The following is a 25,376-nucleotide window of genomic DNA, read 5'->3' on the forward strand; positions in this document are numbered from 1 at the left end:
TTTATATTAATTGCAGACGTTTTTTATATATCTTCCAGTCTTTCCACTGCTTTTGTTTCTGCAAAGCCTGCTCCTACTGTTTACTGTAATTGAATGCAGTTTTTAGAGAATTCTGATCCACATTGTCAAATTTGCTGTGCTGTTGTGAATATTTTATATTTGTTTATATATCTTAATAGTAGACGCTGCAACAATATTGTTTTCCCCATGAGGATAAAAGATCCTATGTTAATCATTTTGGTCCAGTGTAATAGTTCCTAAGGACCAGTTCCCCTTAAAATCCAAAATACATATTTTCTTTTACTTGTAGTGTTGTTTATCAGTCTAGATTGTCGTGTGAGTTGCAGACTGTTTGAGATAATTGGAGGTTAAAATGTCTGACCTCTCTTGAATAAAATGTAACTACACGGCACTCGGCTTGTGGTGCTTCTTTCCATGGACGAGAGGCTCCTGCTCGCGCTCACGACAGCACAAGACCTTCATGGCGTCCTCCTCCGCTGAGCTGTAGCATGCTCAGTGATGTTAGGTGAACTGGCAGTAGATGCACGCTTCCTTCTGCACAGTGATACAGTTAGCAGGTGTAGCTCTACAGACAGAAAATAGTTCTGACATTAAAACTGCTCACACCAAGCTCTGTGGATTATCTTGAGCAAATGGGTCATTACTTCTCGGGAGAGACATCGCCTTTGAGTTTTGTTTTTTTTTTTGTTTTTTTTTGGGTGCATTGAGCACCCTGCAACTCACCCCCAAACAATCTAGACTGATAAATAGCACTACAGGTGAGAGGAAAAATATGTATTTGGATTTTTGGGAAACCTGTCTCTTTAAAGAGAAGCAATCACACTAAATTGTTTAGTAATTCTTTTACTGATGTCCTGATTTTGTGTATTTATTCTGAATGACCTGTCATACAATAGTAGGAAGAATGTGTTATACAAATAATAATATATATTTTTTTGTAATCCAAGGACAATTTTAATAAAGAAAACAAGCCAAAATGTAGCAAACTGCTATAAAGTTTGACCCACTGTAATTAAAAAACATTATTTGTTTTCGTGTGTCAGTTGAGATTAGCTCTATCAGTGTTTTTATGATTCATATTAGTTTCCTGTAGAGGCCTGTAAAGGTCAGATAATACTTAATGTCACTTTTTAAAGCTCTCTGTCACTTTGAAATATTATTTTGCCCTCCATTCATGTCCGACATTTAACTCTCTCTGTATGTGTGTGATACTCCAGTTGATCATCGACACTCCCACCAGTCCGATCACCAGCGGACTGCCGCTCTTCTTTGTCATCACAGTCACCGCCATCAAACAGGTGCGACCGAGAGGTTTTAATTTTACTTTGTTGTACAACTTACTGACATTAAACACCACAAGCAAAACCTACACACTTTTCATCACAGCAACCTCTTTGTCCCCGTTTCCCTCTGTCAGGGTTATGAGGACTGGTTGAGACACAAAGCAGACAACTCCGTCAACCAGTGTCCCGTCCACGTGGTGCAGCACGGGAAAGTGGTCCGCAAACAAAGTCGCAAGCTCAGGGTACGTGTGTGTGTGTCACGAGATAAATCACTCACCTCGTATAACATGAACAGAGCTTTGGTGCATTTGTTTTATTGGCTCGCGCCGAGGGATTTTCCTGCCACTAAGCTCTGTGTGTGTGTGTGTGTGTGTGTGTGTGCGTGTGTGTTTAGGCCTACAATTGAGAGCTTTTAAAGTGTGTTATATTAATGTACGTTATGTAATGTATTCAGAGAGTGAAATTGCGGCTAAAATAACAGATGCGGAGGATCTGTTACAGGATCAAATGTCCCGTGAGAGAACAAATGTTTGTGACTGTTGGCTGAACTTGAGCGGTTTACAGGTGGTAAAGCAGAAGGTTAGCTCGTTAGGCAAACTGCATTAGTCGAAACTGCATTAACAATGCTAACAGGATGAGTGATGGCACGAGGGTTGCCAGACACAGTGCATTGCTGAAATAAAAAATATGTCTGTCTCAGGTTGGAGATGTTGTTTTGGTGAAAGAAGATGAGTCTTTTCCCTGCGACCTCATCCTTCTTTCTACATCTCGAGATGATGGGACCTGCTACGTCACTACAGCCAGTCTGGACGGAGAGAGCAGCCACAAGGTGCGTACAGTTCATGTGCGTGTATTGAATGCCTCCATGCTGGCAATAGCTATGGTGAGAGGCATAATAAATAAATGCTAATAAATTGCACTTTGAGAGCTAAGGTGTGCGGACCTTTCTTTGTTTTGTTTTTTTCGATATTTCTATTATTATTATATTGTATATTTTATTGGTCCAGCACGTGCCTTCAATGGTTTTTGGATGTGCAAGACTACAATGCCTTTTTGGTCTCTTTTTATTCACCAATCCCATCTCTTCTCTTCACTAGACATACTATGCAGTTCAAGACACCAAAGCTTACAGCACAGAGAAGGAGATCGACTCCATACACGCTACTATAGAATGTGAACAACCACAGCCGGACCTGTACAAGTCAGTACAACACACGTACACCTGAAAAACACAAAATAAAAACACAAAGTTAATGTCTGAAACATATTATTTCTATTTTCTCCGACGTCTGTCTGACACAGATTTGTGGGTCGTATCAACTTCTACATGGAGAATGAGCCAGTGGCAAGGTAACTCAAAGCCCTAAATTACCACAGAAATGTCTTCATTTCCCCCAGTAAAGATCAGTTAATCAATACAAGCTGAGTTTTCCAAAGAACACTGTAAAATCTACTGTATGTCAATCCACCAAATGTTTTCCATCACATTTAGTCTCAGTAGTCTCACGCTGATGCTGAAAACATACCAAGCCATGAAATGTCTGTGGAAGCTAGAGCAGTCGCTCTGAGCTCAGCGAGCTGCAGCCATTTGATTCTGTGCCGGAGTGCGGCAAAACTAAAAGTTGGGGATAGTTGAATATTTGCGGGCAGAGAATACTGGAAACTAATCAGTAAACAGAGTCCTGTGACTCCTGTAACATGTCACAAAGAGTTTCTGCCTGACTGAAAAACATGGAAATGACTCCCGACCACAGAAAAATGTAATTATTTCGGTGGACTGCAAGATGTTGTTTTGTGTGTTTTTGTTTTTACTTTGATTTAAAGAGTGTTGGACATTCTGAATTTCACATTTTTCTGCAGTAAGACAAATGTGTTGGGGTATAGTTTTGTTATTTTTCCTTCAGTTGTTTTGTTTGTGGTGGTAGTAAAATATAGGAATGTAATTTTTGTTTGTTCTGTACAACATTGCAAAACGTGTCTCTAAAATGAATTTGTTTCTACTTGCATTTGTCCCAGAACAGAGACAAACTTTTAAAATAAGGACTTTTTGATCTTAGACAGAACAATATAAATCCTGTACAAGGATAAACACCAGCGCACTTTTACTTAAGACGTGATGAAACAATCTGAAAATAAGTTGCTGTCTGTTCGCAGGCCGTTAGGATCAGAGAACCTGCTGCTTCGAGGAGCCACACTCAAGAACACTGAGCACATCTATGGTAATATCACCTGAAACACAACACATGTATGCTAGAAAAAGTGTTTATGAAGGTTTCTCTATATAAGGTTCACCTCAACTTTTTTCTAGAGCTCTCAGTTGCTTCTCAGTGTGTTGTTTACTGTGCTTAGTTTTCCTCAGTTGATGTAAGCCACATCAGTCACATACAGTATGGTGTGTATAAGGTTGCATATATCTCCTTGACATCTCAAAAAACTTTGGACACTGCTGAAGACTGAGATTTGATTGATAGCTCTGGGAAAAGTAACTCAATGGACCTTGTGTTGAAGGTCCTGCGTGTAGGATTTAGGGGGACATATTGACAGAAGTGGAATATAATACAATAAGTGTGTTTTCTTTAGTCCTTCATCACCTGAAAATAAGATTTGTTATGTTTTCAATCCCTTAAAAATAGCCAATTATACAGTTTCATTTGGTTTCAACTTCAACAGCTAGATGCCACTAAACCTCACACACTACACCTTTAAGATGTTGCTTTGTCAAACTGTTGGTCAAGAATTAAATTTAATGTTCAACATTCACCTCTGCGTCCTGTTCAGCGGTGGCCATCTACACTGGCATGGAAACCAAGATGGCTCTCAACTACCAGTCCAAGTCTCAGAAACGTTCTGCTGTGGAAAAGTAAGTTTGCTGATGTAAATATTGCAAGCTGTTTCTGGAGGAGAAGCTGTTAGCATTGATTGACATCCACATACACGCTTTGCAGTCTTTGGCAGCATCACTTAATGCCGGATTAGATAATAGTTTCTATTTTTTACCCATCCATTTATTCATTTCTTCATTTAACTGAGAGTCCTTGTGTCTCTGTGGCTCGCTGCCTTGACTGGATCACTGTCTTTCCATCTGGCGTTGACATGCATCTTGTATCCAGATGGCTTGTAGATATGACTGTCTGTAGGTGGATTACATTTACACTTGGCAGCAGCGTGGGCTCATTAACTCATTGGAATTGCATTTGTCCTTTTGCCAAAATGAACTTGGCTCGGAGTAAATGTCTCAGTCGTTCCTTTTAAGGACACTGTGTTTCTGTCCAAACCACCTTCTTTCTGAATTCATGCACTTTTGTTTCTCTGGTTTTTATCTGTGCATTATTCATAAAACGCCCCTCGTTGTTTCCCCCTGCAGGTCAATGAATGCTTACCTAGTGGTCTACCTGTGCATCCTCATCAGCAAGGCGCTAATCAACACGGTGCTGAAATACGTGTGGCAGGCCGACCCCAACAGAGACGAGCCGTGGTACAACGAGAGGACAGCGACAGAGAGACAGAGACACATCGTCAGTCTGCTAATTACATATTCTGAATCTGTTAAAAAGATTTGTCTTCATCCCGTCTTTACCATCTCATCCTCCTCCTCTTCTCCATCAGGTGATCAGGGCATTCACCGACTTCTTGGCCTTCATGGTTCTTTTCAACTACATCATTCCCGTCTCCATGTACGTCACCGTGGAGATGCAGAAGTTTCTCGGCTCCTATTTCATCATGTGGGACGATGAGATGTTTGACGAGGAGCTGGGAGAGAGAGCCGTGGTCAACACGTCGGACCTGAACGAGGAGCTGGGACAGGTAGCACAGAACATTTCGAACAGACTAAATGTTACTGTTCTGTACGGAGTCGTGCAGACATAAACTTCACACATACACGTACTCATACACATAATCCTGCTGTCTTTCCAGGTGGAGTATGTGTTTACAGACAAGACGGGGACTCTGACAGAAAACAACATGGAGTTCATCGAATGCTGTGTGGACGGACATGTTTATGTACCTCATGCAATCTGTAACGGACAGGTAACAGCTGATGGATGTTTGTTTTTTTGCTGACACATTTTAATTTCCAACCTCAAGGGGCCATGTCCACCAAATAGTTTTGCCTGAGACTAATATATTTTTATATTTATATTTTTTATTTGTATATGTGTCCAACACAATTACCTGAGATTGTATTGTTTACTGACATTATTCCAAAAAAACCATCAATGCTTTTTACAACGTTACAAAACAACTGACATAACACAGCTGTTTCCAACATTGTACACGTGTTTTGTTTTTGCATGTTTATGTTAATATACTTATTTAAATGTACTTAATTGGTGTTGTTGCCAGGTGATGCCTGGTGCAACAGGTATGGACATGATCGACACTTCGCCAGGTCCAGGGGCCAGGGTGAGCATAGCCTCAGAGTGTTTTTTTTTTTTTGCATGTGTGTTGTGGCGTATGTGTGTTAGGGTAACGCTGTGTTGTCCACCACAGGAGCACGAAGAGCTGTTTTTCCGGGCGCTGTGTTTGTGCCACACGGTGCAGGTGAAGGAGGAGGAGACGGTGGACGGCATCAAGCATGGCATCCACCAGGGCAAGTCCACCTCCTTCTACATCTCCTCGTCTCCAGACGAGGTGGCGCTGGTGGAGGGCATGAAGAGGTGGAGCGCACGCACGCACGCACACACACACACACACACACACACACACACACATCTCTATCTGTACACACACAGAGAGCATTGAGAAACACTCACTTTTCCTGTCTATTTATTTCTTTCCACCCACACACATTCAGTGTATTCACTCCATTTCCATTAACGGTGCTCTGCTGTGTGCCGCAGGCTCGGTTTCACCTATCTGAGACTCAAGGACAGTCACATGGAGATCCTGAACAGGGAGGATGAGATTGAGAGGTGAGCTTGTCCCTTTAAAAATAATAGTGTTTATCTCTTTAATCCTCTGCTATAATTCACCAATCTGCTTTTGATTTACTTTAGAAGTAGTTTATAACAGATTTAGTGCTTATTATTATTGTGTATGTACTTAATATAACATTAACTTCAGATTAGATTATTACAGAAGTCTGATGCATTCACTTGAAAAAAAAAACTGCTCCTGTTAATTCTCAAAAAGAGAGCAATTTTTTTCTCAAGTTAGTGCATCACACTTCCAAGGATTTGTTGGTCATCTCTCTCTCTTTTTTTTTGTTGACCATTTTGGAAATAGAGGCCTAGTTTCTAGTTCAGTGTGTAACCATACCTACATAGTTTTTATAGCACCTTTATGGCCAGTGTATGAATATAGAGCAGTGATAAGAGCTGATCTGATCTACATATGATTTATACTAAAATTACATCACCACTTCGACAAGTATGAGCAGCCTTCCAGCTATGAGTATAAATTTAGATCAGTGTTGAACAGAGATGATTGTTGTTTACTGGAAGCCTCGTACCGCTGAACATTTAGTGGTTTCAGCTTTCAGATGATCATCTTCAGTATGTTTGAGTTCGCTGAGTAAGATTTTTAAGGTTTGTATGACCTTTGATTAGAACCAATTCGACCCAATTTCAACAGTCAATCCAGGAGTCTCTTAATCGATCATTTTGGCTCCGATAAAGCAGCTTATATTACAATCTTTTCAACAGAGTACTTGTTTTTGTCATTTCAGCAGACTAGTGTCACTGCTCTCTTTGAAGTTATACAGAATTTTTTGGTCTTTCTTTTTTTGTTACTTATTGCTTTCTTCACAAGAAATTAGGGCAAATTGTCCAGGTTTCAAAGGGTTAATATGAATGTAGTAGAATCATTTTTAATGTTTGTGTGTTTTTGTTTCTTATCAGGTTTGAGCTGCTGGAGGTTTTGACATTCGACTCTGTTAGAAGGAGGATGAGCGTCATTGTCAGGTCCAACACTGGTAATCAACCTTAAACTGTTTTTAAGCATTTATATATTGGGGAGGTTTGTGTGTTTGGTTTCGAGCTTACACACTTTACCCTTTTCTGTTTGCCTCTGTGTGTGTGTGTGTGTGTGTGTGTGTGTGAGCAGGTGAGCTCTATCTGTTCTGTAAAGGTGCAGACTCCTCCATCTTCCCCAGGGTTATATCAGGCAAGGTGGAACAGGTCAGAGCTCGGGTGGAGCACAATGCAGTGGTGAGAGCGTGCACGCGCACACACACACACACACACACACACACACACACACACAATTCTTCTCATACAATGCATTCATAATATGACAGAAACTATTTTTCTATGGGAGCATTATTCACATGATTCACCTTGTGAGAGTTTCAAAGGCTGTATTGCCTTCAGTGGTTTCCATAGTTATAGCATGTGACCATAGTGGTTTCCATGGTTACCGCAGGAAGTCGATCAGTGGAGCATGGCCCACTTCAGTCAAGCAGTTGTTCTGTAGTTATCCATTAAAGGTCCAGTGTGGCTGGCAGTTTTTCCCATCAGCTGTTGGACATTTCAGTTGATAGTGTGTGTTTTATGATCTCATGACTCTGGTCCTTCTGTCTGCTGGACTAACCAGGATATACTTCATCAAAAGAAAGAATCCACCATAAAACATTTAAATTGATCAGTGGATACTGGACAGAGCATGTGTTTTGTTGTGCAACTCATCAATATATTAATGTCTTTATACAACCACATTTGATTGTTAAAAATTCACCTGGCAAATGTAGGAAATAACCCACTAATACAGAAGTAGGCCACATATTAAATGCAAAATGAAAAAAACACATTTCCAAATAGTTGCCAAAATGGACAATAGATATAAAAGGGTGATAGTAAAAGTATCTGATGATGAGGCTTTTAGTTCTCTTTACGCATAAAGATGAATTGAATAAAGTGAATTGAAGCTGTAGTGGAAACCAGGTCAGTGGGACCTCACTCATTGTGCTCCTGTTGATAAATTGTAGTTTTCTGTGCACACAGAGAGATCTCTGGTGGGCGCTGGAGTGGAGAGGTTCAAATATAATGAGAAGTTGCTGCCCACACATTGCACTTTGCATCCATAGCCCAAACTCAAACAAATGTCTGTATTTTATTTGTTTAAAAACTCAACTGCAGACAGCATCTTTCAGATAAAACATGAAAAGAAGCCCATTGCAAAAAGTTTATTTCTGTATTGATTTTTCCTTGATGCACCAGTCGGACCCAGTTTGAATCTCTCTTCTTCTCCAGGAGGGTCTGAGGACTCTTTGTGTTGCCTATCGGCGTCTGAGTCCTGAACAGTACCAGGAGGTTTGCCACTTGCTGAGCGGGGCCAAGTTGGCGCTACAGGACAGAGACAAACGACTGGCGGAGGCCTACGACCTCATCGAGAAAGACCTGACACTGCTGGGAGCCACTGCCGTGGAGGACAGGTCAGCAGTCTCTTTTAAAAAACAATTCTGCTGCGAGTTATGTGGAAATTTAGTCCTTTTGGATTTAAATGTATGCACTTTAAAACCTTTTATTCTGTGCATGCTGCTGCCATGACAATTGCTGCCCCACTTCTGAGCTAGCGTAACTGAGCGAGGGCAAGAGGCAGTTCAACCCCCTGATCGCACAATCGCTACTACAGCAATTACAGTGCAGGCTTTAAAGGGACTGTTAACCCAGAGGGTATCGCAGGGCAACTCAGCTCACTCTGTGCACAAAGAGGCAAAGTGAAAATGATTCAAATGTTGTTTCTCCGATCCTCTAATGAATGCTTTCTTTTTTGTGTTCTCCTACTTTCATTCAGGCTCCAAGAAAAAGCAGCAGACACCATCGAGTCCCTCCACAAGGCAGGTATGAAAGTGTGGGTGTTGACTGGCGATAAGATGGAGACAGCGGCTGCAACCTGCTACGCCTGCAAGCTGTTTCACCGCAACACCCAGATCTTAGAGCTGACCACCAAACGCACTGAGGAGCAGAGCCTCCACGACGTCCTGTTTGACCTGAGCAGGACTGTACTGAGGCAGCACGCAGGCATGACCAGGGACACCTTCTCTGGGTATGTGTGTAGCAAACTTTTAAGATTTCAGCTAAAATATCAAGGAAGAGTTCTACAGAAAATGAAATTTAACAAAGACAGCTCAGTTAGTCATATCTAAATAAGGTTTTGTAATCAAAGGTCAAAGTCACTGTCACCCCAAAAACATGTTATTGGCCAAAACTCAAGAATTCACACACTATTTCTGACAAAAACTCATGCAAAATGTCTGATAAAGTGATGAAGTGATGACATTTTATAAACAACAAGCTTTGGTGTTGTGTTGTTTTAGCTGAATGAAACCATCAAGCTGTTTCCATACAGACTCGGGTTTGACAGGTCTTGTGTTTGTCCAGTTTATCAGGTGACTGTCCCGACTACGGTCTGATCATCGATGGAGCCACCCTCTCTGCAGTGATGAGGCCCGCCCAGGAGGACTCCAACTCAGGGAACTACAAAGAGATCTTTCTAGAAATCTGCCGCAACTGCAGCGCCGTGCTCTGCTGCCGCATGGCGCCGCTCCAGAAAGCACAGGTAGACAAAAACGAAATACATAAAAATTTAAATATAAGTCAGTGTTCTGGAGTTAAGCTTTGTGCTGATCTGTTAATCTCCTGTGAGGAGTAAAATGTGTGACATCACTTTTTCATATTTCTAGATCGTGAAGTTGATCAAAGCCTCCGAGGAGCACCCGATCACGCTGGCCATTGGAGACGGAGCTAATGATGTCAGCATGATCTTAGAGGCCCATGTTGGCATCGGTTTGTACTCCGGCAGTTTTGTTTGTCCTTCAATATGAAACTAACATGCTTCATCTCTGTAAAATAACCTCATATTAACAATCGCCACAATTTACTCAACCTTTACTTTCATCCTCACCAGATGAAAGAGCACTTTTTGCACACACCTTAGATACACACTGCTCTAACACTTTATATATATGTGTTAATTATGTAACTTTAATGACAAACCTTCACATCTTCAGGTATCATGGGAAAGGAGGGTCGTCAGGCGGTGAGGAACAGTGACTACGCCATCCCAAAGTTCAGACACCTCAAGAAGATGCTGCTAGTCCATGGACACTATTACTACATACGCATCTCTGAACTTGTGCAATACTTCTTCTACAAGGTAACCTGTCTGTTCATTTCATGCATGGCGTTTGTGTGAGACCAGCAGTTTGCATATTTTATATATATTTCCATTTTTCACTTTTTTTGTGAGGCTGCAGCTTTGTTACAATTTAGTTTGTGAATATTTAGTTCAATAAACAACAAATGTTTGCCTCTACAAATGTTTGTAGAGGCATGATACATTCACTTGAGTAAAAAATATTTGCTGTTTTTCTAGATTAAAAAGAAATTTTATTAAGTTACTGTTTTTATTAATCAAAAAGATTACACTTTTGTAAATGCAGAAAATGAATATAAAAGAAATATAAAAGCAGATATTTTTTCCCATGAAAACTGGAAAACTTCCATGATAATCTTTATAATAAAAAAGGTGGCAGATTTTTTTTTGCATAAAAACCTAAAATTCTGATTCAACTTCAGCAAGAATTTGCAAAAACAAAACAAAACAAGCAAAAAAAAACCACTTTTAATCACTTCTATATTCTTTATATCTATTGATCTGCTGCCTACATTTCTTCTAAAATTAGTTTTTTTTTCTCGTAGAATGTCTGTTTCATCTTCCCCCAGTTCCTCTACCAGTTCTTCTGTGGCTTCTCACAACAAGTATGTACTCACACACACACACACACACGGTCATAAGAAATTAATGAAAAAAATATCAAAAACTTGTAAATGCTCTCTTCACGTCTCTCCAGCCGCTGTATGACACAGCGTACTTGACTCTGTACAACATCAGCTTCACCTCGCTGCCCATCCTGCTCTACAGTCTGATAGAGCAGCACATCAACATGGACATCCTGAAGAAGGACCCAACTCTCTACAGGTCAGTGTTAATATCTGGTAACATACAAACACAAAATATGCACTTTCTGATGCTGAGTTTACATATTAGTGTTTTGTAATTTTGGTATTGGAAAACGGTGTTTAACCTCCTGGAACAGGTCAAGATTGAGATCACAATGACTCAGTCTGCTCCGGGACATGATGTAATTTCTGCTATTTTATTAGAGTTTACTTCAGCCTCATCAGCAAAATTGAAACAATATTTCAATTTCAAGTTATTTTATACATTTCAAAGCTCATGTTTATTTGCTCTGGTGGGTGTGTCTGGTCACCCTCCTGTTCAAACACATTTCCAGCAAACCAGAACCTTGGTGAGCAAATAACAACTGTTTAAATTATACTGGGTGGGTTTAATACAATGACTTGTAACTGGAGCCTTTGCGCTTTATGCAAAGTATGTAATGATGTAATTTTTGGGTGACGCACCCTTGCACCAGGGACCAACCCAGCTTAGCAAACAGGAGTAGAGTTGAGAAACGGCTGTAAATGATTTTGAATTTTCTGTTGAAGCGCTATTTTAAAATTCTGATTGCAAAAATGACAACACTTGTTCACAGACATACTGATGCTACACCGTCACAGCTCATCTCTGCACGCTGTAATCTGTTTCCATTTGTTCATCACTCAGCTCTACGTCTTAACACCCCTTTGAAATTAAAAATGAACTGACAGACTCCAGACTAACTTGTATTTGTAAATTGGTCTGGCTCCATTTTACACATTTTCAGTCATAATATCCTCCGCTGGATTTTTTTATGTACAAAATAATAGCAAAAGATAAGGCATTTTTTCAAAAGCAAAAGAGTGCACTAACTCAATATGAATCCAATAAGCTGCAGGCATAAACATTTTTTATTGATTTTACGTCCACGCAAAGGAGACATTTGCTCAGTGCATTCAGATCAGGCCTCAGAGGGCAGAAACCTCTCACTTTAATAATTCGGTTTGAGTTTGGTCAGAGCAAAGTTTCATATGAAAAAAAAAGGCTAAATTCTCCCTTTTTTCATTATATTATCCTCAAAAAATCACACTGCATGTCTCTTCTTTTGTTAAAAACAGTGAGATTTTTGAAGGAACATGAATGGTCTCAGGTCATTAGGTATATTCGGGTTTATGGGCGCCTGTGGCAGTGATGCATATGTTATTGCAGACAAATGAAAAATCAGATTAGAATATCTCATTACAATCATTTCTGGTTAAGGCTAATGTAGTTCTGATCAATAACTGTAATTGCTCGTATGGTCAACATGAGTCATTCATACTGTTTACTGTTATGTTGTCGTCACAGGGATATTGCTAAGAACTCTTTGCTGCGGTGGCCCATCTTCATATATTGGACCATCCTGGGTGTATACGACGCCATCGTGATGTTCTTTGGTGCTTACTTCCTGTTTGACAACACCACCTTCACCAGCAACGGACAGGTAACGTCCACGTGTCAAAGACAACTCCTTTAATTCAATTTTGGTGGGGACAATTATGCTACATCTTTCAAATTATAAATATCAATCAATTAATGACAAAATCATTTTTGGATGTTTAAAATTATATCAGATTCGAGGCTGCATACTTCAATAGAAAACATTTTGTTTTAATTTCTTCTCATAATGCAGTTCTCGTGTTGCATCTATAATTTGCTTGTCAATTTATCAATGCACCTAGAAGCAAAAATAGTTTTTTTTTCTGAATTACATTTGGGATCATTCTCTTCATTTTCTTCACACAGGTTCGATTTATGTTAATTTTATCTAAAGTTAACACTGTTAACCTTTACTGAAAGCCACAAAGTTGCTTTGATAGTAGATTTCTTAAAGGTCTGGTGTGTAAGATTCGGGGGGGGGGGTCAATGGCATCTAGCGGTTGCACATTGTAACCAGCTGTCACCACTCCTGGTTCGAATTCCTTTAGTGTTCATTGTTCAGGAAGTTTTTTTTTTTTACAGGAGCTGTATTATCCTCCGAAAGTCTCTTCCTCTAAACGCAAATAAACACAACAGGTTATTTCAACCAGTAAAAACACTGAATAAAGCAGTTGCATGTGAAAAGAAATCTGTTTTTTTCAGTGCTCTTATTGTGTAGGTGTTGCTAACTGCAGAGGACAAAACATGTAAGTCCCTATCTCGAGCCAGTTTTAGAGTAGTCCGTTCTGGACAGCTTTAAAAACATGGCGCTACAACACGGCGATCTCCGTAAACAAGGTCGCGCTTCCTTTGTAGATACAAACAGCTCATTCTAAGGTAAAGAAAATACTATTCTTATTTTTTTTGGTGATTAGACACTAAAGAAGATTATAGATTATAGATGAAAATACATACCCCTAAGTCCTACGCACTGGACCTTAAATATAAAGCATCTAAGATATCCCTTTTTTGGCTTATATTCTGGCGTTTTTATTTATCATTTTTATTGTATCTCAAAACTAAGAGTGGTCTTACTTGTAGGTAAATTAACTAAAACTAACAGTTAAAAAACTCAGTTGAAAATCAGTAAAAAAGAAAACCATGAAACAAAAAAAAGGCAATTTCAGTGGACTGGCAGCTCTTCGTATGTACTTTTAAAGCTGATAGTCGTTCTCCCATTAACATCCAAGATGTGACAGAACGACGGGTTTCCACCATCTTCCTCTGTGTTTCTCTATTTGTTTCTTTTCATTTTCAAACAGCGTTACTCTCCCAGAAACCTCTCAGACTGCTTTGATTTGCCTGATTTCACTTCTTTTTTTAAAAAAAAAATTCATTGAATTTTTATTCTTCTCCAGCCACAAAACTGTTGTTTATTTTCTTATGATTTTCTTCTTCTGGCCTGCTCCTGTTCTTCTTCCTCTCCCCCTTACCTTTGTGTTGCTTTTTCTTTTTGCTTCTCTTTCCTCCTCCCAGCTAATGACAACCAACACACAGATGGTAAGCCTGTCCCTGTCTCTCTGTCATCTCTCCCTAGTTTCAGTTTCCAATTTCCTGTTTGGTCCCTACACACAGAAACCGCTCATCATCACCGTTCATCTCATGTCCAGCCCGTAGAGCTTGCTGTAGACATAAGCTGTAGGCTTATGTAGTGAACCACGCTCATGTGTCCAGGTCTTCATGTAGTGAAACACCTTGACTATACTGTCTGTGTTTGTTGTGTGTGTGTGTGTGTGTGTGTGTGTGTGGTAGATGCTAGTGTGTTACAACCAGGGGATAAATAAATACAGAAAAATAGCTGCCCTCTAATTGCCATCCAATGACATCTGAGACATTTAGCCGTCTTTCTAATCTAATTCTGCCTGAGTTAATGGAGCTCCTCTCAGAGCAGGAGAACATTGTCACATTTGCGGTTTCGCTCTGAATCATCTGAACAATTCATAGGCTTATTTGTAAAAAAAAAAATAACAGAGGTTAAGCTCAGCCAGGACCTAAGAAGATGATTGTGATGTTTTGAAGCTTATGCATTTACAGAAAGTAAACGGGGAATTAAGTGCATTTACATAAGTGAACAATTTCATAGCAAAACAACAGAACAATTAAAACAGTCTTATGGTAACAGATGAGTATTATAGAAGTTGCTCTGTGGTGCCAGGTGATTTTTATGGATTTTCATACAGGTTAAAGACAGAAAACACTGATAATGTGTCCAGTGAATGAAGATGCACAATGGAGACAATAGGTACAGCATTTGCTGTCAGGGACCTGGTAGATAGACTAAACTAATGTCGTTATTTGCTCACAGATATACAAACAAGATATCTGTGTGAATTCATCATCATTAGTAATGATGAAAGTTTCAAAATACAAATGTTTCTTTCCATAAGGGTTGGCACGATATCAGATTTTCACTACAGAAGAATTTAATTATAACAATATTATCAGGGTTATATTATCAATATTATCTATAGTTTTGGTTTTTTTTGCAGGGATGCAATCTGTCAAATTTATCTTTAACATTGTTGCTTATGTGTTTTGTCTCTTTTTTTGTGAACCAATTACACCTGAACTATTAATATTTCATACTGTGACACCCCTACTTTTCATTACTATTTGTTAAGTTCTGAATGAAAATATGTCTGAAAATTGTTGAGAAATAATTTTCTTAGGAAATAAAATTTGTGAGTCTGCTAGAAAATAAACCTGAGTACATCAACAATCAACTGAATTACAGTACAGTCAAACAAACAGCTCTAACAGTTTCTCGCAGGCACATAATTCTGCTTTATCAGCAAACTAGAAAAAAATTAACATTTGAATAGTCGTGGTTAGTAGTTATAGATTTAGATTTTACTTATGAGCCCAAAATTAACCAAATTTTCCTCAAAGACAGAGTTCAGGATTAAACAAGTACCTTACTGTTTTGCCATTTCTGTAATTCAACTTAAATGATAGAAAACTCGACATTTTGAGTCTCATTTACTTTGTCCTGCACCTGGAAGCTTATAATGTTAAGCATATGACGACAGGTTAAAAAGTATGTCTGTTAAAACTTATTACCTTCATCAGTTCATTTGTCACAACAACATTAAAACCACCACACATGCTGATGGCCTCTTAAAAGCTTAATTTTTTTTTTACATTTTTTAAAATCCCTTCATGGTTGTATTTAAGTTCATTTTTATCCTAATTTCTTCATATAGAATGAATTCTGAATTCTTTCTCATGGATTAAGCACATTTGAGGAAACAACAGCAAAAATTCAAATTGTTTATATTAAGATGTTTCTTGCATGTTAGTTAGTAAAGATTGCAAAGTTAAGCCAGGGTGAAAGTCTTTAAGACTGAGTCTTGGTTTTAAAGATTGGCCATTATCATCTTAATGTCATTATTTTAGGATTATTATGGAAAACTATGTTGGTATAATAACTGTCAGGAAGATATTTTGAGCTATTTTTTTACTAATAAAGACCATGTTTTTCATCACGTTGTAGCCTTCAGTCATAAAGAACAGAGAACCATGTGAATAATTTTCCTTTAGGCTGAAACTGATTTTTATTTTGCTCTTTCATTATCTTCAATTCCCAGAAGTTAACACATTTTTTAAACAGATTTAAGTTGCAATGCACATTTGTTTTTTGTAAAGCAATACAAAGACGTTTCCTCTTTAGCTGCCCATTTCCCCATCAGGTTTTCATGCACATCACCTCTTCTGGTTATATCTAAGGCACCTCACCTGTTTCCCACCCATCAGTCACCTGACAATCTCCCCTTCACCTGAGCACCCTGCCATCTGTTTGATTGATTGATTCCTTATTGAATATGTGCACTTAAGTTTATATTTGTGTACCGTATTAACTCCGGGCCTGTTGAGTGATCTCAAATGACCTCAGTGCATTAACTTGTGAAACGAACACCATTCAAATAGAATTTTACAGAACGAAAACAGAAATCTCACTAAAAGCAGCTGTTGTCACTTTGCTTGTGCAGATGTTTGGAAACTGGACATTTGGCACGCTGGTCTTCACTGTGCTCGTCTTCACTGTTACATTCAAGGTAAACGCACATACAGACACAGTTTTCACAGCATCTACACTCACGGGGCACCCATGCGAGGCCGGTTTAAGCCTCAGTGTGTCATCAAATTAAGCTCTGACATCTGACAGGTCGAAGGTTTCCTGCTCTCATTTCTCACCTCTTTCTTACAGTTGGCTCTCGACACTCATTACTGGACCTGGATCAACCATTTTGTCATCTGGGGCTCGCTGATCTTCTTTGTGGTCTTCTCTCTGCTGTGGGGAGGAATCATCTGGTGAGATGTGAAAAAATACCCCAACCCAATGGCATGTCAAGTTAATGAAGGTTTACTCAATGGAAAACTAAGAGCCGACTCCATGTTAGGATGGACAGGTTTTTAATTTTATGGGCTTCTGTAATTAACTTATTCAGATTACCAAAGTGAGAAGGTGCTGAATGGATTTTATGGTGAATTTGGCCAAAACTGATAAAATTATTTCTTTTGATGTGTTTTTAATTTTATGTTATTGTTCTATTTTATTTTCTTGAGCCTCTTACAAGGAAGCACATATAGCCTTTATTTATATTTTTTTATGTTTATTTGCCAAACTGTGACTAGGTCTTCTCCTTTTCTTCTTCTCTCAGCAATGTGTTATTCAACTTTGAATAAAAATTTTGTGAAAATAAAAAGAAGAAATAATATGTATTTAAATTTTAGGTTTTACATCAAAGCCTGAAACCTAAAAAGCATTTTTTAAAATTTCCCCTCTTTTCTCCTCCAGGCCCTTCCTCAACTACCAGAGGATGTACTACGTGTTCATGCAGATGTTATCCAGTGGTCCGGCCTGGCTCAGTATCATCCTTCTGATAACAGCCAGTCTGGTGCCAGATGTGTTGAAGAAGGTCATCTGCAGGGCGCTGTGGCCCACCACCACTGAGCGCATACAGGTGGGTCCACACACAGCCACACTGATAGCTATTCATTTACAGACTGATTTTGGTTTTTTTTTTACTGAGCAGGAATTACATCCATGATTGTACTGAGGTACTTTGTGCAGAATTTTAAACCTAAATACATAATTGTCAAAGTTATATTTTAGAATAATCAAGCTTAGCTCACACAGGTAGAATAGCGCCCTCTGCTTGTTGTGTTCATAAATCAATTTAACGGATTTACCTAAAACTTTTACCCTTATCGCAAAAAGTTTGGATGAATACCACCTCTGCAACGTATTTAAGAGTTGGGACAGGGACATGTTTTCTTATGTGTTACATCACCTTTCCTTTTAACATTTAGTCACTGAGGACAATAAATATATGTATTTTTGAAGGTAAAATTTCTTTATCAGTCAGGATTTACTAGAGTTTCTCCAAAAATCTTCAACATTTAAAGACTGTAAGTGTAAAGAATGGGCCAAAATCCAATCTGAACACTGCGACAGATTAGTTTTTTTATACGGAAAGTGTCTTGAATCTGGCATTGCGAACAAAGGCTTCTCCAAGTGTGTGTTTCTATGAGCATGTTCAATATTTTTTCCCTGTGGAAATACACTGAATGAAAATGTTGAGATTTCTTTATCCGTGCATTTTTATTGAGCTAATACAAATGTCTGGTCTAAATTTCATGTGAAATGCTGCATTGCAAAGAGGTGTACATCAAAAAGGATTTGTAAATAATTGCACAGTGTCCCAACTTTTTTGACGTTTATTGTGTGAAGAATAAGATATTTTTGAGTAAAATTTGCTCTCAATGATTTTCAGTATCTGTCTAAAGCGTTCTAGACAAACATATGATACTGTTTATTAGCTGTGATAACGCAGTGTGTGAAACGTCTAACTGATGACTGTGGGTCAGCAGATGTATTCTGGCTTTGGCTACGTCTCTGCTCTCCTGGATGTAAGTCAGTGAGCCTCTCTGTCTGTGTGCAGTGCTTCTATATTTCTAAATCAAAAAAAAAGTTAGAAACGCAGCCATTATTATGTCACATGTCTACAGAGGCTGGGAGTAGCTCTTTTGCTCTCCCAGGCTCTGGAGTTTAGTCACAGGGGAGATATTTCATAGCAGAGAACTAATGTTTTTTTAGGTGCAGGTGCAGTACATGTACGGCTGGGGGATTTCCACCAAGTCTGTGTTATTACAAACAATTTGACAGTTGGATCAATTGCTGTCATGACATCAGCCTTTCTGGGTTGTGGTAGATGTGAACTATCATGTGTAGGCTGTTTAAATGTGTTTGCAGGAAGGTTTCAACTTTCGATACTTCCTCTTACATGTCCTAAACTGCTCCTTTTCTTTAACTGCTCTCCACAACCATGGTATATAATTTTAGGAATTACCAATGTTACCAGTTATTAATTAGTGAAATATCCATGTCTGGTCTAAATTTCAATAGCTGCATCGGAAAAATGTGTAAAATCTTAATGTGCACATCAAAAATGATTTGTAAATCAGTGCATTCTGCTTTTATGTACATACACTTTTGGACTTTTCTAAGCGTGGTTGTGGAGAGCTCATAACGAACCTCCTGAAACATGTCGAGATATTTCTGATCCTCAGGGACGGGCTTTATGTTCTCATGTCTGCAAATGTGAACCTTTGCATAAATTAATCGTGTGGCATTTCAAATATCTGTCTGATCTCCAAAGCTTTAACTCTTCCCTCTCCTTGTTCACTCCTCCCTCTGCCCTCCTGGCTCCTCTTTGTCCTCCTCTCCTCCCTCTGGGTCTCCTCCGTGGCAGACTAAGCGTCGGTGCCTTGCCTCTGAGCCCTCCACCATCTTTATGCTGTCTCAGACTTCCAGCAGAATCAGTTTCTAACCCAGTCCTACTAGAGGTGACCCTCTGCCTTTCCTCAACAACCCTGTTTCTCTCTATTTTCGTATTCTGTTCCTTTCTCCCTGCATATTTTTTGCCTGAAGTCAAACTGTCTGATTGCATGTCAGTGCATCAGCATGTGGATTTACATTTTGTGTAAATGCAGCATGTTATGTGAGGCCTTTATGACTTTTTGTGCTAGAATTTACTTCTCTTTTGTAATACTGAGGTTAGACTGTGTGTTTTTTTATGTGTACGTGTTAGACCCCTAATGTGTTTGTCTTTGAATGTGTGTGTGTGTGTGTGTGTGTGTCTGCAGCGTGTGCGGGATAATAGAGAGTGTGAGAGGACCCTGACCTACCACAGTTCTGACTCCTTACTAGATGGACTAGCTGTCACAGAAGCCTAGAGGGCTTCAGCACGGTAAAACACACACCCTGCCACCGTGTGTAATGGTCAGACTGGGTAATGGTGGGTGATGTTAACATCCTGCAGTGATGGGGTTGCTGTGGTGTAAAGTTTCACAGATCTGAGAGTTTTATCAGACTAACACATGGCTATAGTGTGAGAGTGTGTCTTTGTAAGGCTCTTTAAAGTTTGATGACCCAAAAATCCTCCAGGTATGTATCTGTAAACATGTACTATAAAGCACTTGTATCTTGCTGGGTGATGGTTTACATGGAGCACTGGTGACCTCTAGTGACACATTGCAGCTTTGCTGCAGAGCCAGAACACTTTTACACACATTGGGACTGAATGTTCATGCATGTTTATGTTTCCATCTGCATGGTTTGGTTTGCTTTTTATGGTGTTTTATTGCATTATAGTATTAATTTACACATACTTGTAAATGTATGTTATTTGCTTGGGTTGCATCACTTGTGTCTGAACAGGATGGACAGGATATTGCCATCACAGCCGGCCAATTAGATTAAAGACAGTGCAGTACTTTATTAATTTAATCATATGAATAACTGAATTGTCTCGAGGAGGCAGAGTTGTGTCCAGGTTCAGGTTACGGACACAAGAAAGTGTCTTGTTTTTATGCACTGGCTCATTTGATCTTTGTCCCCTCAGCTTTTGCTTTGACCAAAAAATGTTTGTTTTCTTTTTGATACCAACTTTTATCTGCAAAATTAAAAAACTATCATTGCAAATCTTTGATCTGAACTGGGCTTTACAACATAAATGACGTTTGAATTTTGAAAATGGGCATAGTTCCACTTTAATCTCTGCTCCAAAATATCTGCTGTAGTGTAAGAAGAGTTAAGTCTGTTATAAGAAATTGGGTTTTGGCTTAGTTAAGCAGCTAGAAAAATAATTTGATATAGGAAGCACTGATGCTGTCAACATGCAGATGATACTGTAATCCATCAAAGTCAAGTTCTTCCACATCAAACTCAGGCTGATTCTTTATGAGCATTAATTTGGGTAAGGCTTTTTTTCTATATGCTGAAGCTGGAACAAACCATATCACCTAAGATATCATTCTAAACTGCAGCACTAAGATTTCCATACAGTGACTCTAAGGCTTAGACCATACAATGAAAAACAAGAAGACAAGTTTGATTTCTGGCCAGCTGGGGTAACAATGCCTGCTCCATTTATCTCCTCCACTTCCTCTTTGAGAAACATGTTTTCTCTCTCTTTTTACCTTCCTCTTTCTCCCTCTGCCTCCTTTTCCTCCCTCTGTTGTCTCACACAGAATGCCGATAAACTCTACAAGGGCCAGCTGTCTGAGTTCACCCCCCTGGCGTCCCTCCGCGCCCCGCCCAAAGCTGGCAGCCACCGGCGAGGCTCGGGCAACCAGAGGAACGCCCCGAACCCACGAAGGTCTGAACCTTTTACCAAGAAAATCATGTTCACACGCTGGCAAAAAACACCAGACTACTGCACCTTCACACCCCTCCTCCAATTTGCCGATGGCTCCCGCCACTCGAAGCAGGGACACGCCTACAGTGGGGCGGGGCCAGAGACCTCAGTCTAATTTATTTCAGTTTGGTGTTTTTCTAGTCTTAAAATGTCATTTTGGATACATTGGCTCAATAAGTTGGTCCAGGAGCTGAGCAGGCCACTCGGAAGTAAAGTTACCCAAAAGTAGCTTTTTTAGTTACCGTAGGATAAAAGTGACCTTCACAACTGCTCCGAGTCTGCAGCCAAGTGCGGCACAAAGCACTATGGGACGGCTCTGGAAGGGACTCCATCCACAGGGCCTCGCCTGCCGCGACAACGTGCAAAAGGGCTCAGCGTAATGATGTCACAACAAACAGAATCAAGAGCTTTGATTTCTTAAATCACTGAAAATATGTGCACTGGCCCTTTAAGTCTGCTTGCTTTTGGTAGCTGGCAGCTAAAGTGTACTTGACTCCAGTTTAAAGTATTTCTATAACTTTTTAAAGAACAATAATGACGTGTTGTGATTGTGCTGCTGCTGCTGCTGAGGACAGTATCAGTGCTTAAGCCAGCTCGAGCTTTCTCTGACCAAACATCTTCTTTTCTTCATTCTCTCTATCTCCCTCCGTCTGTCTGTTCTGCCTCTTTTCAGGTGTAACTGGTGTTGCCTGTGTGCAAACATATTATCCCGAAACACTCCCTAGGACGCTCTGCAACACTGTAAGGAAGAGTTTAGTAGAGTTTAGAGCTTAAGTGTTGGAGAAGTGGCTCTGAGTTGCTCTTTTTCCTGTTTAAGAAGTCAGTGTTTATTACACTGTGTCTTAAAACAAGAAAGACGACTTCAATTCCACATGCAACACTTGAGTTTTTACCTGTACTGTAGTCGAGAGTAATTGGTGGAACAGATGTGTGTTTCTGCGTGCTGATAGCTAATGGTTGTGGTAGTGTGTTGCATTTATCTCTGCAGGACCCCCCTACTGTCTTTAAAGCACTTTAACTGTCGACCTTCTTGTATGCATCTTTTCTGCGATATACTGAGACTAATCTATGTTTTTAGGGCTTAGAAATGACAGAAATAGTAGATATGACGGTATGATGGCTTCTCAGCTGTTTCTCAATGCCTTAAATCACCTTGTAAATACCACATTATCCTCCACAGAGACCTTTTACCAAAGAAGCAAAGACAACATGACGTCCTTTAGACAGAAACTGACAGATATTCTATATTGCTAGGAAAAGTTTGTGATCTATACGTCAACGTACACACTCATGACTTAAAATGAAAGTGGTCACCAGAAAGAATACGACGTCTTTAACCTTTTAATGTATGAATTATTCAATCACAAAGTAATATTTTAAATGTTTGTTTTTACTTTTAAAAAAATGAAAAATTATGTCCATAAACTTTTTCTCCCATTGTGTTATTTTGAAGGCGTACATCAGTGGTATAAAAGTGGTTCAATGGACTCAATATGAAACATTTACTAAGAGCCAAGGGTATAAATACTACAGAGCCCCTTCAGTCCTAAGAGTTGGTATTTTTTTTTCTTTAAAATAATAGTAGTTAATAATAGTTATTTATCTTGTAGGAAGTTATTATCTCATGTGCATACGTTATTTATTTTGTCACGATAAATAACTAGTTCCCTACAAGAGAATTATCTTGTGTGCACAAGAAATGTATACAACAAATGTATATTTTTCCATCTCATATATATTTTTTATTCTTTTTTAAAGATTATTTTTTCAGGGAATTTTCCCTTTATTTATAGGACAGTTGATGAGAGGCAGGAAAGGTGGGAGAGCGGGGGAGAGACATGCAGCGAAGGACCACAGGCCGGACTTGAACACTCGCCGCTGTTGAAGCTTCAGCTATGTGGGGTGTGAATTCTGCCTGGTTAGCTAGAGGCCACTTCATTTTTCAGATTTATATTGAGTCCACTGAATCACTTTTTATACAGTTGATGCCTGGTGTCCATGGCAGTAACTCTTTCGAAATAACATATCTTATATCTTATCTTAGACATAGGTTTTCACTAGTTTAAAAGTAAGAACAAATATTATTTGTGATTTAATATTCATGCCTGAAAAGGTTTTTAATATGATGGTAAAGAAAATACAGCCTTCTGAATCTGATGTTTAAAACGTGGGGTGCATGTTAGCTGTAAGATTTGAGAACTTAGTTGTTTTTTTATTATTGCATATTATCTGTACTTGCATCTACTTTCCTTAAAGCACCTTAAAAAATGTCCTTATAGAGATAATCATAACAGAAAAAAATGATTACATCAAGTGCCCCAAACTACATGTCGCCTTAAAAGAATATATTTCTCCGGAGATTCGATTATTTGACAGTCAGCCTTTAGAGACAAAACACAGTGTTAAGCTGCAGAAAGCAGCCACATAGTAAAGAATAAAGACTGGAAACAACACACTCACACTCTATTGGGAACCAAATCAACTAACCAGCACCTATAAAGCTGGTATTTCCCCAAATTTTCAAACTATTTCTAGTGATATAAAATGATTTGAGAGATAAGCTCCCAAAAGAACTTCAGGTATCAGACATTCATACACATCCATTTATTATAGTTTACAGAATCTGATAGGTCAGTGTTAATGCTGTGAAAAGCCTTATGATGGTGTTAAAATAAGTCTAATGAGATTCTCTACCTTGAAAAGAGCCTTTGCAGTGCAGTCTTTAAATTCTGTCGTACTCTTTCTTGCTTCAACATTTACCCTCTCTGTCTTTCTTTCTAGCTGTCTCTCTCTCTCTTTCTGTCTTTCTTTCCGTCATTCTTTCTCTGGTGAAGTGGAAGTTTTCCTACCTCTGTGAGAGCCGCTTCCACCCGTCTGGTCATCATCATCCTCTCGTGTGTCACCTTCTGCGTCTTCTTCATTCATCCATCAGTCTATCATTATGAGACAGAGTAGAAATGATGTTTTTTACTCCACTTTTAGTACTTCTATGAACCAAAGCCTTGTTGCTGCTAGAGATACTTTTAGCTGCTTTACATTAGGTGCCTTGTGGTAGTTTTTTCTGTCTCTGCTGAGCTGTCTTTGCTTGCTTTATGGTAACTTTACAAATAATCATAGACATTTGGATCGTATATAAAAGCACTGCAGATGATGGATGAACGGATACATGGCTGAGAGAATGGATATGCGAGTGAAAAGATGAATGTAAAAACCTGTTTAACACAGATTATACTGTCCAAGGATCAAACAAAGCACTAAAATAACACAAATGATGCACAATCAGTGAACAAATTAATTACTTCTTGCACCAAAATATTCAAGTTATGTTTAATATCTGTTTTTTTAAATTGTTTTTATATCTGTCTCAAAATGTTATTTGTATTGTTTTCTATTTTATGCAATGTGTAAAATTCCCCTTTACAACATTAGGATTGAGTGAAGGTCTCCCTTCAGTCATCAGAGCGCACTGGAAATATATTGATGTGATGTTTACTTTTATTTGAATGAGATAGGAAACTTGAAGAGCTCCATTTGATCGATAACTGTTACCAACTGGATTTTTTTTCCTAAATATTCTGTGTATGTTTCCTTTTAATGTAACATCCCTGACTTCTCAGAATTCTGGTTCACTATTTAAATATTCATGTAAAATTAATGGTAAAGCGAAGGGGTTCTTATACTGTCATAATTTGTGGTAAAATGCACAGAACTTCATTCTCCAATTTGTGTATAAAATAGTCACTTCACTTCATTTTCTTGCTCGCCTCAAGTGATATCTGGCCATGCAGATTGAAATGACTTACTACCAAAGACATAGCCCCTTTTAAGACAACCTGGGCAGAAAAAAAAACAACTATCCGCATGGATAGATACCTTAAGTTGAAATATTGCCTTGCATGTTTTGGATCCATTGCAACACACATGACCTCAGCACTAGCCATGTGATAGTAGATAATAGTGTGGCGATAAGAGCGCATCACCTGCTGCTTATTTTTGTCTGAATCCATCACAAGTCCAAGAGACAAGTAAC

General features: G+C 39.0%; 1 protein-coding gene across 5 annotated transcripts in view; it reads left to right on the forward strand.

Moving 5' to 3' along the window:
* atp11a (ATPase phospholipid transporting 11A) overlaps window positions 1-25,041 on the forward strand; it is a 54,396-nt gene extending 29,355 nt beyond the window's left edge. The window contains exons 4-32 of one of the 5 annotated variants that reach the window (XM_042513203.1): window positions 1,239-1,319; window positions 1,439-1,546; window positions 2,005-2,133; window positions 2,402-2,505; window positions 2,607-2,654; window positions 3,459-3,523; window positions 4,083-4,164; window positions 4,669-4,819; window positions 4,911-5,108; window positions 5,220-5,333; window positions 5,649-5,708; window positions 5,796-5,962; window positions 6,146-6,217; window positions 7,145-7,218; window positions 7,350-7,453; window positions 8,495-8,676; window positions 9,039-9,290; window positions 9,626-9,803; window positions 9,928-10,030; window positions 10,255-10,400; window positions 10,946-11,005; window positions 11,098-11,225; window positions 12,534-12,669; window positions 14,121-14,144; window positions 16,634-16,699; window positions 16,852-16,955; window positions 17,443-17,608; window positions 19,794-19,897; window positions 21,180-21,260. In XM_042513203.1, the coding sequence (XP_042369137.1) occupies window positions 1,239-1,319; window positions 1,439-1,546; window positions 2,005-2,133; window positions 2,402-2,505; window positions 2,607-2,654; window positions 3,459-3,523; window positions 4,083-4,164; window positions 4,669-4,819; window positions 4,911-5,108; window positions 5,220-5,333; window positions 5,649-5,708; window positions 5,796-5,962; window positions 6,146-6,217; window positions 7,145-7,218; window positions 7,350-7,453; window positions 8,495-8,676; window positions 9,039-9,290; window positions 9,626-9,803; window positions 9,928-10,030; window positions 10,255-10,400; window positions 10,946-11,005; window positions 11,098-11,225; window positions 12,534-12,669; window positions 14,121-14,144; window positions 16,634-16,699; window positions 16,852-16,955; window positions 17,443-17,608; window positions 19,794-19,883 (3,192 nt within the window). In that variant the 3' untranslated portion in view covers window positions 19,884-19,897; window positions 21,180-21,260. Of the gene's footprint in view, window positions 1-1,238; window positions 1,320-1,438; window positions 1,547-2,004; window positions 2,134-2,401; window positions 2,506-2,606; window positions 2,655-3,458; window positions 3,524-4,082; window positions 4,165-4,668; window positions 4,820-4,910; window positions 5,109-5,219; window positions 5,334-5,648; window positions 5,709-5,795; window positions 5,963-6,145; window positions 6,218-7,144; window positions 7,219-7,349; window positions 7,454-8,494; window positions 8,677-9,038; window positions 9,291-9,625; window positions 9,804-9,927; window positions 10,031-10,254; window positions 10,401-10,945; window positions 11,006-11,097; window positions 11,226-12,533; window positions 12,670-14,120; window positions 14,145-16,633; window positions 16,700-16,851; window positions 16,956-17,442; window positions 17,609-19,399; window positions 19,494-19,793; window positions 19,898-21,179 lie in introns of all 5 variants that reach the window. The other 4 variants (XM_042513204.1, XM_042513201.1, XM_042513205.1 and 1 more) reach the window with 4 other exon arrangements.
* The last annotated feature ends 335 nt before the right edge of the window (window positions 25,042-25,376 follow it).

This window comes from Plectropomus leopardus, chromosome 24 (genome assembly GCF_008729295.1).
Source record: "Plectropomus leopardus isolate mb chromosome 24, YSFRI_Pleo_2.0, whole genome shotgun sequence".
Classification (NCBI taxonomy): Eukaryota; Metazoa; Chordata; class Actinopteri; order Perciformes; family Serranidae; genus Plectropomus; species Plectropomus leopardus.